This window comes from Pipistrellus hanaki, assembly GCF_964339955.1.
Source record: "Pipistrellus hanaki genome assembly, chromosome: 10".
NCBI classification, from domain to species: Eukaryota; Metazoa; Chordata; class Mammalia; order Chiroptera; family Vespertilionidae; genus Pipistrellus; species Pipistrellus hanaki.
In genome coordinates, this window is record NC_140512.1 from 4,259,403 (window position 1) to 4,274,254 (window position 14,852).

General features: G+C 46.2%; 1 protein-coding gene across 4 annotated transcripts in view; it reads right to left on the reverse strand.

Moving 5' to 3' along the window:
- Positions 1–14,852, reverse strand: part of ELMO1 (engulfment and cell motility 1) — a 345,973-nt gene that overhangs the window by 254,308 nt on the left and 76,813 nt on the right. For all 4 annotated transcript variants that reach the window (XM_084896335.1, XM_084896336.1, XM_084896334.1 and 1 more), the window contains exons 3-4: positions 3,138–3,178; positions 2,118–2,190 (exon numbers count right to left, since the gene is read on the reverse strand). In XM_084896335.1, the coding sequence (XP_084752461.1) occupies positions 2,118–2,190; positions 3,138–3,178 (114 nt within the window). The remainder of the gene's footprint in view (positions 1–2,117; positions 2,191–3,137; positions 3,179–14,852) is intronic.

The following is a 14,852-nucleotide window of genomic DNA, read 5'->3' on the forward strand; positions in this document are numbered from 1 at the left end:
TGCCTGACTGCCATTCATGATGCACAGAGCCCAACTCGGAAGAGTGGCCCAGGGCACAGTCCTCCAGGTGCCCCTGGGTGCTGCACAGAATCCTGGGAGGGCTCTCTGCAGGCAAAACCCAGGGCCACATCCCAGGCCTGCTCCATCTGAGGTGCCCAGTTTGGGTCTAAAAATCTATACTTTTAAAATGTTCTCCCTAGGACGCTATGTTCTCTAGTCTGAGAATCCTGTCCTTAGGAATCTCCAATGAACTCCAGTCCCCTGACAATAGTGACAGAAGACAGGACAGCCACCAGGGCCCACAGGCTGAGAGAGGTTAATCAACCCAGGGTAAAAGTCCAGCACAAGCACATGATTATATGTGTGTGTGAGAGATACTCAAGTTTTTCACAAGCTGTGCAGGTGATACACTCCAACCTAGTCTATTCTATTCCAATTTTTCTTACTATTACAATGAACTGAATTGATTTCACTATCCACTAACCGGTGATGTTTGCAAAACTCTACTATAACTTCAACTATCCTATAATCTTATCACTTAATAATTTTCACACTTTTTCATATTATACCTCAGTGAGTAGAAAACCATCCAATCTTTTCCAATGATGTCCCAAAGTCACAATATATTAGTTGCCTTTAAAAGGCGAACCAAGTTGAAATGAGACAGTTCTGCTTAAGGCGGTCAATAGCAACATATTTCCCTGCTAGCACTGAACTTTACTTATCTACTCTTTATCTTACAAAGAGCAGTGTGCAGATTATATGAAGGCAGGAGAAGATAAATGAAAAATATTAAGGAAATGAAGCATGAAGACAGGGAACTAAGTGTCTGTGGAGTGAGTCAAAGGAACAAGTCACATTAACAACACGCCAGGAGGTGTAGGCCGGTGTTAAGCCTCAGCACTGGCGCCAGGGTGGCCAGGAAAGCACGAGTTATGAAAATTCCAGTGTGCGTCTGGACAGAACAAGGCAATTTCTGGAAGCATTTCCAAGCAGTGGCTATCCTCCCTCACACCCCTACACACACTCCTCATGTAAAGTGCGCAGTCACAGTGGGCCTAAGGCCCATCTGACTTGTGGGTAAACCTGGGGTTACTCTAGGGAACACTGATGGAGAAATAATGCCCATAGCCAGAGTCACCCCAATCCCCCTCCTCCCAGAGCATTCTCCCTCCTCCCAGAGCATTCTCCCTCCTCCCAGAGAATTCTCCATTACTTCTGTCCCACGCTGTGAAAACTTTTCATGGGGCTGCCCCTCCTCCCCGCCGACAGCCCCAGGTTGTATGTTCCACAAGGACCATTTTGGCACCTTGCATCTCAGTGAATGCTCCATAAAACCGAGCTCCTTTAGCAAGCCCCCGGGAAAAATGATGGAAGCACAAAGATGTGGACTTGCTTCTGGATTCTCGGTCACTACCCCTGAGATGCTGACCGAGCCATTGGGCTTTTTTGATTCAGTCCCTTATCTGTCAACAAAAGCCAATGTGCGTGCATCATGGGTTCGTCTCGAGGAAGAAATCAACAAACAGATGTAACAAGCCTGGCCTACTTCCGGGCATCCAGTAGGTTCTGAAGGAAGGTCAGTTTTCCCTTCTCCTCCTGATTTCCCCAACCCTCCCCTTCTCCATGCTTCCCATGCCATAAACATCACCAACAAGAAAGCAGGGCTCCCGAAGCCGCAGAACACTCCGAGCCTGCACAACGCCGGCTTAAAAAAGGTCTTGTCATTGTTTCAGCCATTGAAGAGGGCTTAGACATGGCTGGGGGAACTGCCCGTGATAGGGAGCTAGACTGCCATCCAGGGTCCCACTAATGCTTCAACCACGCAATGCGAGAGAACATGAGTCAATTCGCTGTTAGAAGGCAAGTGCAGTGCTAACACAGGACAGGGAGACTCGTCTTCACTCCTGGATGGGCTGAGCGCCGCCTGGTTAGCACTGACGGGGCAGCTCTTTGCTGTGCACACTCCGCCTCCTAGAGGGCCAACGTGAAATGTAGACCAGCACGTCTGGTCCTGAGCAGAGGAACCGTCACTCCTGTTTTAACTTCCTTAAAAGCTAACTGCCCCGGGTTCCTTAAAAGCTAACTGCCCCGGATTCAGTCCCGGGCAGACCTACCTTCTCTGTGATGTAGAAGTTTGAGCTGTCAGCATGCTGCAGAGCGAAGTATTCGTGGTTGGCCAGGGACCACCTGAAAATGTAAGCATAAACTGTCAGAAAACCAGTAAGCGGTCCCTCTAATTGTTAGTCTGGTAGAGATAAATGAATTGAAGACCCTATCACATACCCCACAATGCAGTTCCTATTCCAAATGATATCAGGCACCTGCCACCCTAAGACCCGTTCATCCCCCCACCCCCACCCACCCCCGAGGCCCGTCCAGGTTTCATTCCAAGCCTCCTGCTCACTGCAGCTCTTCATCGTCATGGCTGTGGGCAGGGGTGATATTTAAATATAAAGTTACATCCCTCCCTATTTTGAAGCTGTGGAGCAGAGATGGGGAAACAAAGGAAATGAATGCAACTTAAGCTTTCGGTAACTGTTGCATTTCTATTGCCTCTGCATGCTCCAACCCCCAGTCACTCTGGCTTGCTGCAAATTGGAACATTCTAGTGATGTATCCTGGATCTTCAGTATATCCCAGGTACCCTCTAGCCACAGTTCTGCTTTATGAGAGAAAAACACACAAGCAACTAGTGTGTGCTTTCCGCTGACTGTGTGCGCGGCCAGAGACGTGGCACAGCCGGTTGTTGTGATGCCACGTGGCAGCAGAGTGGCCACTGACTTGTTGAATGATTGATTTCCTGACCGGATACCCAGTGGAGTGAGCATTTACCTCCGGAACGGTACACTGTGTCCTGTGAGACGGATGGATGAGCACAGCCTCTCACAATAGACAGAGCGCCCTCCACCCCCGCCCGAGTACCCACACTGGCCAGCCCACACCTTCTGGGTGAGGAACAACGGGAACTTCCCGGAGGAGAGAGGCATGCACATCTTACGTAGGCATCTGGGTGTCTTTGGGCAGATAAAGGGGTGACTTATGAGTGCTATCTGACCATCTCACGGGAATATTCTATTTGCCCCTCAAGTTGTGGCCCGGAGCCCCTCAGGTGAATCCTGAGTAACCACACTCACCCGTCACAGACTTCCTTGATTATCGCAGACAGCGGTTTTTTCTGCAAAACAGCAAAAAAAGGAAATACTGTCAGTTTCATTTCATCATTTTAAATGTTTAAAAAAGGAGAAGCAGAAGGCAAGTGGAGATCTCTAACCAAGGAGACTTTCCACTTGCTGTTCTTGGTAGTTCTGAAGAAGCCGTTGCTATTCCCAAGGTAATCACCTGGCCGCCATCACCGCCAAATATGCTGAGGACTGATGGCCCAGGTGGCACTTTCCTCTATTTAATAGATTAGCTGAACAAAATATGCATCATCTGCAGCTCAGCCACATGGAAGTCAGAGTGAAAACACAGCGTGGTGCGAAGATCTCAGGCCCGCAAGGTCAATGACAACCAGAACTCCTCGGAGGCCATGGGTCGGGCTACCAGCAGCCTGCTTGTACGCAAACAAGTGTGGACTCATGCTATTTTCATGGAACATGTGGCATATGAAATAGGAGGTATTATGAAATTTTTCCTTCCGAGAGCATAGAATTCTTTCCATATCCCTGGCACTGACAAACGCCAATCACGCAGCAACTTGAGCTGGGCACAATTGAGTAATGGGACCAAGCATGTGCCCTGGTGTCAACTGGCAGCTGGCACAGCTGGTCCCCCTGCCTAGCAGCCACAGCTGTGCTCTGCCCGCCTCCACATGGAAGGAATGCGGGAGGCTCACAGCTCGCCCAGAGATGTGGAAATGCTTTCTGTTTTGGATGCAAACAGACCCTGCCTGTCTCCTGGAGTGTCAACCAAAAGAACGAGTCACAGACCAAAACAAATGGGGAAGAGAAATCAAAGGATCGCACACATGGTCCAAGATTTTCAGATGCACCATGAAACTCTGTCTACATATAACTGAGTCTTAGTCCTTTCCCTCTGAGGGCAGAGTGGTGTGGAGAAGGCCTTCGGAGCCAAGCAGGACCAGTTCCAATCCCAGCTCATCCACTTGCCTGCAGTAGGATCTACAACTTCCTTCATTTGCTGAACCTTAAACTAGTTTATTTGTAAAATGGGCATAGGACCTACTCTCTCAATGGGGCTGAGATATAATTAACTCAAATTAAATTACATTAGAATTAACACAAAGGGCAAAGGCCACAAGAAAGGGTTCCGGTTCTGTCTTCCTTGGCCTCTCATGTCACTAGAAGAACATTTCCTTCTTGCACCTTTGTCCTTGGACACAATGCTACCGTATCCTCCCTCCTGTGAATTCGGAACACTGTAGTCCTTTCTAAGGCCCTCCAGCCCTGCCCAGAGCTCTCACTCTGTCCTCATTGTTGCTCCAATGACCCCCTCCCGCTGGAGGTCCAGCCTCTATGACTGAGTGTTCAAAATTATGTCTGCCGACAACTATGAACAAGTGGGGGAAAGAAGGACCTAGAACTGGGGAGTGGAAAGATGGTGGGGTGTTCTTGCCATCCTGAGTTGGTCTCCTTTAGAATAAGATTAGGAATGGGGATTGGGCTCTACCATAAAGTTACATGTCACATTCATCCTAGGCCTTTGCGAACACTTGTCCATGAATTTAGCTGTAAGTTAAGGGGCAAATCAAATGAATAAATAACTGTAGGAACAAAACTTCTCCCATAAGATGAAGATTTTGACCTTTCAGTTTTTCATGAAGACCAATCAGTCCCTGAAACCCCTAATCTCACTCCCTATACCCTCCAAACTGAAACATAAATAACAGAGCTGGATTTTAGCCTTAAATGACATTGAAACCACAGATCAGGCCAAGGAAGTGTTGCTATGGAGGTAGGGAAAAGCACCTGACATCACAGCTCCTGGAATCTGACTTCCCAGTTGAGGTCTCTTAGAGGAACTTGTGGGATTTTAATTCAGGTCTGACTCATAGACTCAGAATCAAATTTGAAAAGACAGAAGGGTGTGGACTTCTAGAACGATTACATCTAGGACATTCTGAAGATGGATAGAAGGAAGAAGTAAAGACCGTAGAAAAACCAAGCTTAAACATTTACTAGAGAGGATTAAAGAACAACTCTTAAGCCACAGATGAAAAGGAATCACAGTGAACTGAACATGACGCACCCATTATGCAGCCTCACCTGAGCTGATGACATGTGAGGATGAGGTTGGTCCCAAGGGCCACTTCCTACACCTGCCCCCTCCAGCCTTCTACCTGCTCCAATGAGACATGAGCTTCCACCACCACGCAAACCTAGTTCCAATGACTTTCACAGTGCTCATCTCCCTTAATCTGCCCATCTATTTGATACCATTACTACCACCTTCTCTTTGACACCCTCTTTCCTGCGCTTGTGTTGTAGTTCCTTCATTTTCCCATACTTTAACCAATCCAACAAAATCCAAGAGAAACTTCCTTGTTTCTCTTTGACCTCTAGCGTCCAAAGCTCCGAGCTTCTGTTCTTGTGTCTTCTGCTTTTACTTAATCGGTCAGTTCCTCACTCACTGCAACTGCCCTAAATCTATTCTGGTCCCAGAACCCTCTCTTGCAAATCTTGGACAGCTTGTTAAAAATAGCATTTTAACTCTCCTTCAGGCATCTTATTTAATATAAAACAAAACGCATCACTCTCACCACTCACTACCCATCACTCTACCCTAACATAGCGTGCCCCCAAAGTCCTTCACCCCTCACCATGACGACCGTCTTGTTGCAACTCCGCTGCTGTCAGGGGCATCATTACCTTTATTTTCTTAATCTCCAGGTCGAATTGTTGACAAGGTTGTGTAGCATTTTCCTCTGTGATGCTCACATTATCACCTCTCTCCTCCTAACTACCCTTCTCAAGTCCCGATGCCCCTCATTCCAACTCCTGCTATTGGATGAATCCTTCCCTAATCCCGCCATCTTTAATCCTGCTTCCCCAGCCCCTGCGCCTTTCCTGAGGACCAGCCCATCCTTACTAACCACTTGCCCGGCGTGTCCCATTAATGCTCCACTGGCATATCAACCTCAGGTTCCTACCTTCCATTAGCTCCTCCTTTTGGCAGTTCTCCAGAGGACCTGCCTTCTCCTTTTCTTTGCCCTATTCTGTGATAATCACGTTTACAAGACACTGAGACTTATCCTTATTCCTCCACGCTCTCTCTCTCCTTTGTCCTTTCCAGACCTTATCCCCACCTTTGTTAAGAACTTGCCTCGGGATCCCATCACCAGACCCCTGCAAAGGAATCTACACATCTCCAAGTTTCTTTCTTCTCATTCCTCACTTGAACTGTAATCAGACAAAATTAGAGCTTCCCCTCAAACTTTGCTCATGTCAGTCTTTTGCTCCAATATCCTCCATAGATCGCCAATGACCACCATCTACATAGTGTGTGTGTGTGTGTGTGTGTGTGTGTGTGTGTGTATTCCATACTTTCACTTTATTCACTGTATTTGCTGAACTGTCCCTCTCTTCTTCCTGCTGCATCTCTAACAATGAACCATTAATATCCATGTCAAAGCCACCTCCTCTAAGCACATGTGCCTGGTCTCCCCAGAGAGACCCCAGCCTCTTTGTGGGAAGTACTCCCAAAAACTTGTACCTCTTGTACCTTCTTGTCTCTGAGGACACGGCATCTTGATACATCTCTGTACCTTCACTCGGTACTAGTTTCCACAGGGCATAGGTGCCAACAGGATCTCAGAGACTCAGTACACTCCTGCTAACTGGGAAATCCACACACTCACTAACTTTCCTTTAAAAGAACAAAAGGCTTGAGTATAAAGCCAACTCTTTGGAAGGACAGCCTGGATTCATCAGTACTCCACGGCCATGTCCTACCACGCCAGCACTGCTGGGCTGGAGGCAGCTGCTGGTGGACCTGTGAGGGCTGTCGCTGCTGCCTGCACAGACCCCTCGCCAAGGGATTGTGTGATTCACGACCTGGAAGAGCCCTGAGCGAGGCAGCTGATGGAGCGTGTAATTCAACAGGTGATAAAACAGGTACCAATCAAGTGACTGTCCCAACCCCTTAGCAAGGCCACACAGGTGATGAGCACAACTTCCATAAGCAGATGCTGAACCAGATACCCCAAGAGAAAACACTCCTCTAGAACCAGTGCCCATAGAAAGCCTCGGTGGGTGGGACAGCTCTGCGACTGACCCCACTCCCAGCCCAGCCCTGACTGCCAAGCTCTGCTTCCTGTCTGCTGGGTTACACAGGATGCGCCTACCTGCCCGGATCCCTAAGACACAGGAGTAGTGACAAGGGCCACACTTTGATAGCCTCCTGCAGGCCCGCTAAATAAGTTCCCTTCCACCTCATTGAGAAAAACCGCCAGGAGAAAAGAAAATCTGGTCTAAAAGAATGAAAACTGGTTTTTCTCCTGTGACTCCATAAACCCTAAAGGTACGAAAAATAAAATCCTATCCTCTATTTGAATATATCTGGATTTAGGATACTGAGGCAAAATTATTTTAACTGCCTGACCATGTTTTCTTAACTTACAAACATTGTAACTAAATTCCTTCAGCTTTTTGTATTTTTTTTCTTTGTTTTTGTGGGGGTTTTTTAATTGAATTTATTAGGGTGATATTGGTTAATAAAATTATATAGGCTTCAGGGGTACGATTCTATAATACATCATCTGTGCTCACCACACCAAGTCAAGTCTCCGTCCATCACCACGTATCCCATCTTTGCCCTCTCCTGCCTGCTTTGAAGGTCAAGATTGCTTTCTAAGACTCCCAGCCAGCTGAAATGGGAAACGCTTGTTTTAAAGATAACCAGGAGGCCAGACAGTCGTCATAGATTTCTCTGTGCACGGGATCAGGGATTGTTGCACGTTAGACCCAAAACGCATTTTCTTCCCTGTTCCCTCAGGCAATACAGGAGAGCACTTCTTCACTTTATAAAAAAGTTAATGTCAGCGGAAATATTTTTATTTGTCAAGCAAAGTATGCATTTCCATACAAATTGTTGGCAGAGCACCACGGGCCAACAGTGATGTTCACAGAGTGGCTCTTTCTGTTGTTTTGTTGTTTTTGTTGATTTATTCATCCCTTTTTATTTTAACTTTTTTTCCCAAAAAAAATAATTCCTTTATTTACCTTCATTTACCAAAAACTGTAAGAAAGCACACAAAGATTTCTCTAGCTCCTTACACAAAACCAGCTAGTTTCCCGAGAATGGTCGAGTTCCCAGGAATTCGTTTGTCATCTGTGTCTCCAGCAACACACTCTTCTCTGTACCTCGGGGTGGGTGCTGGCCCTTTGCCATCCCCTCCGCCCTCTGCCTTCACTTTAATGAAACGCCAGCCTCACAAATTCCTGCCTCCACGCCTCCCACTCCGACCTTCTTCCCTGTCCGGCCCTGCACTTCCAGCAAGTCCTGGCGGGAATCCACGTGGGTGCCCTCCTCCCCTTCCAGCTCAACACTCCATCCTCTTCCTCAGAAAAGAGGCCCTCCCCTTACCTCCCTCTCACTGTTGAACAAAAGATTGATCACTCGCCCACCCAAGCACATGGCTCCTTTAAGACAGGATAGACACCAGGAAGAGGCATCCTTGGGAGTCCCTGGTTACTAAGGAGGCGGTGAGGCCAGCCTGCCATGAGGCTCCCTCCCTGGGGATGGCCAGCTGTCGTCCCTCATCATTCCCCCCGCACCTCACACTCCCCCCATCTGCTCCCGCCAAGCCTCTAATGAACTCAGCTCCTATTTAAGCACCTGCTGCTGTCTGTTAGCCAAGGCACCTGCTCGGGGACTTCACCCAGCGTGAATGCGCACCTCGGGGCCAGAGCCCTCATGTCCATTGCTGCCCCCACTTCTGCCCTGGCACCGGCCTGCGGAGCCGGTAGCACCCCCAGCCCGATGTGTTAGCAGCCATGGATGGTGGGCTGATGTTCTTGCTTCTGACATCCCCGTCTCAGGCCCACGGCTGCCCTAGGATGGGCATCACCCAGCAAAGAAAACGTGTTCATTTCAAATGTTCTTAATGACACGGGGGACAATAACGCTTAGGAGATGATGCTAAGCGAGTGGACCCCAGAAAAGCAGTGAGAATGCTGAATTTTTATTAAGTACTGGCTTTTCTCTCTCTTTCCTCAACGTGAGCTCTTGGACAACTTTGGAAAATGACTCCCCCAGATTGAACCCCGAGGTCTGCAGGCCCTGACGTGGTAGCCTTAGGCTCATCGCTCCTGCTCACAGAGCTCCACGTCCTTCTGAAAACAAAGGCCGTGTTTCACACGCTGTAGTGAAGGTCGAGAAGACTTGTGCCAGACCTGGAAACAGAGCCTGGTACACAGAGGGCACTGGACAGAGCTTACCTAGGCACAGGTTATACCCGGTGGATACTTTGCAGGTATAGTTTTCAGAAGTTGGTTGAAAACATTAAGTGAATGAATAACCAATTCCTCCTTCTTGCTTGAGTGACTCCAGCCCTCAGTGCTGCCTTTGGCATTTATCACATCCTGTTCTTCATTCCCCAACTCATTTTCCTTTCTTTTTTTTATAAAATCTATTTTTATTGATTTTAGAGAAAGAAAGGGAGAGAAATAAAGAAACAGAAACATTGATTGGCTGCCTCTTGGATGCACCCTACTGGGGATCGAGCCCACAATCTGGGCATGTCCCCTGACCAGGAATTGAACCGTGACTTCTTGGTTCATGGCCCAACGCTCAACAACTGAGCCACAGGGGCCTGGTTCATTTTCCTTTCTTCTCACAACTGCTAGAAGATTATACTTGCTTCGGAGCAGAGACTGCCACTGAGACACCTCTGCCACCGGCCAGGTGAATGGCTGTTAGGTGCCCGCAAGGCCAACAATGAATGATGTTTAAGAACACCTCTTCTCTTTCCAGACTTCTACCTTCTTTTCCTCTCTCCCGGTCTCTTCCCACGTGCCACCAAAGCTCAGGAAGGGGCTAAAGGAGCACAGCCAGAGGAAGACAGGTGCACCTGCCTCCCCACCACACACCTGCCCTCCACGGAGCAGCGTCACACAGCCCTCCCACTGCAAAGTGCTTTCCACAGAGGCTTACAGCTTCTGGTCTTGGACTATGGAAAAGGCTCTCTCCGGTCCTTTCTAAGCACGAGATGGATGCACTGTTCTGACACCCTGAGGGGCGCAGCACAGCACTGGGGTTTCACTCTGCTTTCACAGGGGGAGAGGAAGGAAGGAAGAAAAGGGACTGGTTTCCACGAGTGGGACACCTCTTAGAGGGACATGTACGTTCGCTACGATTTAGCTTAGAGTGTGCTGAGCGCACCTTGAATGCTGATGACGCCCCTGGTTCCTGCAGTGCCTCCAGAGATGGTGGCAGTGACACCAGTCATCTCTGCCGGCTCACCTCTTCCTCCGAGGAGCCCGCCGACGGCTTTCCAAGCTTCCGAGCCACAGCCCTCCAGCCGGAGGAACCTGATGCGTTCTGAGAACTGTGTGCGCAATCTCTGTTTTTCTAATAGAGGCCTGCGTTATCCGAAAGATGATGACAAAACCACGCTTTCCTGAGGCAAGTTGAGCTGGTTCTTGGAAAGAAGTCTGCTGACAACAGCTCCGCAGTGAATCACTGGCGCGGGGTTTCCGTGATTGTCAAAAATGACAAAGGGCTCAGCGCCGTCTCCCCAGCCGGAACACCGAGGATCATGGGAATTTTAAAAATTGAAAGATGACAGGCTGTGCCACCTTTTTTTGACAAATGACAGCTCATGTCAAAATGGTTTACTAAAAATGACGTGTTTCAGCTTCATCAAACTAATGAAATACTAGATTCTAGCAAGATCACGTATAATCTTTGTGTCATAAAAATTACTGGACTGTGTAAATGAGAAAGACATACATAATTAGCAGTCTCATGTATTAGTGCAGCGATTTTCAACTGGTGTGCTGCAGGAATCTTTAAACATGCAACATTTGACTACTTAGTCAAGGACCCTGACCTCTTTTCCCTTAGATTGTCAGATAAAAATATGTCAACAGCCAACACAACAACAGCCATCTGATGTGAATGAGTCAATATTATAATTATTTTTTGGTCAGATTGGCAAAAAATGTATTTTTTGGTGTCCCGCAGAATTGTAGTAATTTATATGTGCCCTGAGATGAAAAAGGTTGAAAATCACCATCTTAGTGGATTAAAGACAAGTAGACACATCTTTGTCTTTTAGATATCAGATATACTTCCACTCAGAAAAAATGGTTACTTCCATTCACTTGAAGAGAAAGTATAATTTCAGAAAATGTCAAAAATATAGAGATAGACAATGTGTGAAAAAACACTAATATCAATTACCTTTTGTGTTATTCTTTCTGGTCTTTGGCTATTTCATATTGTCCCTAGATCAATGTTGTCAGGATCATAAGGAGCAAAATTTTTCCTGAAATGTCAGTATCTTGGGTACAGCAGCAGATTTCCTTATTCCTCTTTCCCTCTCCACCTCCTGATGTCAACCTTTGCCAGGAAGCGCTCCCAGACGACTCGAGACCAGATGACATGCCATTCTCCTCCATCCACCCCACCCTGCAGTCAGCATCCTTTACCCTGAGGAAATGAGCGACTCACTCTGTGAATGAACTCAGATCTTATGGGCCTCTTCCCTTCACTCGAGGGAAATAATCTTGTTAGTTACTTGCCTCTAGCTCATATGTGGAAGGTTAACCACATATATACATATATATATACATATACATATACATATACATATACATATACATATACACATACATACATACATACATACATATCGCTCTCAGAGGTGTCCTGACTTGTGAAAACCAGTTTCTTTTCTTTCTGGGCTAACATTTCTCACAACTGCTGTGCAGAATATGTTCAATGATCATATGTGCATATATATATATATATATATATATATATATATATGAATGATTTAAAAATAAAATGTCAGACTGGCTGAGTAGGATAAACAAGTGATTGTGGACTGTGGACTCTGATAGATAGGGGATTATCAGACCAGGTGAGGAGATATGAGAAAGCCAGATAAGCTCTAAAGGCAAATTAGGGTTGATATTCAATCTAAACACAAGATTATGACGGTTTATTAACTGCAAAGAAGCTGAGATTGGATGTAGGACAGCAATCAAAAGAAGGCTGAGAGGAACTGCTGGCCAAGGGAGCATTGAGAAGTGAGTTCCATTTTTAATTTCGTTTTTCCCCTTATACTTCCTGTCTCTCTTAGCCATGGAGCTTGACCGTGATGGATGCATTAATGCCAACTCAGCCGTCTTTCTCCAATGATAATGGATGTGCTGCAGTAACTTTCAGCAAGCAGAGAAGGGACATGGGCTTCCCAGTCTCAAATGTCTATCCCCTGGGTGTGACGATGGCAACCTGAGCCTGAACCACAACCTTGAAGAATGAAAAAACAGGCTCTTCCACAACCTCAAACAGTGGCCACAACCTCAAGCACTTTCTAGAAACTCCCTTACCTTTGACATGTCATCAGCTCAGACTTTTATTGCCCATTTCCACTTGGCCAGCTCTTCGGATAATAACAACAGTAATAGCAACTAGCTATTGAGTGACTAGCAGAGAACCATTTCTCAGTGTACTTCACAGATGAGAAAACTGTATGAAGATCTCAAGACGTCAAGTAACTTGCTCAAAGTTACACATGTGACAAAGCCAGAATTCAAACCCAGACCTGTATAATCCCAGGCCTGTCCTCTTCAACCCAGCCTCAGCTCCATAGTCCTGGCAAGCAGGAACAAGCCCGAGTGTCCGGAGAGAAAAGCTTCAGGAAGGGCACTGGACTTCTGGGTATCTTGGTTGCTGGCACAAAGTGAGTTTTGATTGACGTAATGTAAGCTCAGTGTTCCAGCACTAACATGAGACTGGTAGATGACCCTGCTCAGGCATTAGCCACACAAATTCTGATAAAATGCGAAGTCAGCACTGAAACTTCTGATACCCAGATTCTGTCTCCTCCTCCTCACTTTTAATGCTCAAATCAACACCCCCACCCTATCTTCTCTGCAGTTCCTTTCAGTCTCACGTAATTTTAACTTGTGTGTGTACAAGTTGAACTTAAACTTAAATCTTACCCCAAAACTCTCTTTCTCAATTTTTAGCTTGTATTCATCATCTTCTCGTTTGCCAAGAAATAGCCTTGTAACCAACATTAATCGTCCCCACCCTTCTTGTGCGTGTCCCAGTCCTGCCAAGTCCATCTCAGAGTTGGCTCTGTGAGCCCTCTTCTTTATCCTGCCTGTGGGCACAGAGAGGCAATTAAAAATAGATGCTATTTGGATCGCTTAGGGCACTTCTGGTGGGAGGTTCAGCAAATGCAATGGCATGGCTAAATGGATGCCCACGTTCATGCGGGGGAGTTGGCAATGGCATATGTATGAGTGAGAGATGTCGCTGAAAGGGCAAGCTGGAGGCAAAAATGTCTAAATCCTACAGACGGTTTGGACCCATCAGGTTTGTAAGCAGCAAAGTGACATAATTAAGTATGAATGGAGGCCAAGAGACCACTTAAGTGGACAAATTGGCCAGTGTACCAAAACCCAAAGAAAAATCAAAAGGAGCATGGCTCAGTAGTTGAGCATCAATCTATGAACCACGAAATCCCAGTTCGATTCCTGCTCAGGGCATATGCCTGGGATGCAGGTTCCATCCCCAGTGTGGGCATGCAGGAGACAACTGGTTAATGATTCTCTCTCACATTAATGTTTCTCTCTCTTTCCCTCTCCCTTCCTCTTTGAAATCAATAAAAACATTTTTTTTAAAAATCTATAGGAGGTCCAACCATATAGATGTCTATTTATTTTCTTGAGCCTATTTGTAAGGCTTCCATGAAGAATATTCCTCCACTATTTCTTTCTCCCTTGGTAGCCTATCACCACCCCTTGCCCAGATGTTCATACAAGAAATCTTAGAATTATCTTCAACATTTTATGCTCCCTTATCACCCTACATATAATCAATCAACAATTTCCTGTCAATTTAATGTTCTCATATGTCTTGATGAGACATGTGTCTCACTTCTTTCTATCCCTCCATCACTGCCTGGCGCCATGACATGATCATTTCTTGCCAAGGCTACAGCAACAACTATTCAACTAATCTCTCTTGATTTTACCTCTCACAAAACAATTCCCAAACTGTCATTCTCTAAAAGCACAATGTCATATTCACAGTTTTTCATTCCTTGATCTCTGGGCCTGTATTCTGGATAAATCCCTCGTTTCCATACCCCGAATTACAGATTCTCTCTCTAGCCAAATCCATTCTAGAGTTATGTGTTCACTTTTACTTTTCTGTATTAGTTTTATTATTTATGTTTTGCTTACTGTATATGTACTTTTTCATTTCTAAGATTTCTAATTGGTTCTTTTTCATATCCACCTGTTCTTAATTTGTAGTCACCTACTTTGTGCTCATAGTCTCCTGTATGCGTAGATATTACTCTCACTGTTTTCAAGGTCTCCCTGTGAGGATATCTCATTTTTTTAGGTCCTCCCTGCTCTCTCTGTTCCTCTAGAAGAGGGCCAGCTACAGCAGCAGCAGATGTGAAAAGGGAGACCAGATGTGGACAAGTTTTCTGAGGTAACTGATTAGATTAAGAAAACTGAGGAAGAGTCTAGGAAGACATAGAGATTTGGCTTCAGCATTCACATATGGCACCAAGATAAGGAAAGTATGAAGAGAAGCAAAACCGCACAAGTTTAGGGGATAAAGGAGTAATGAGGGGTATTTGAACATGTTGAGTTTGAGTTGCAAGGGACACCTAGAGGGGCAAGATGAACAGGAAGATA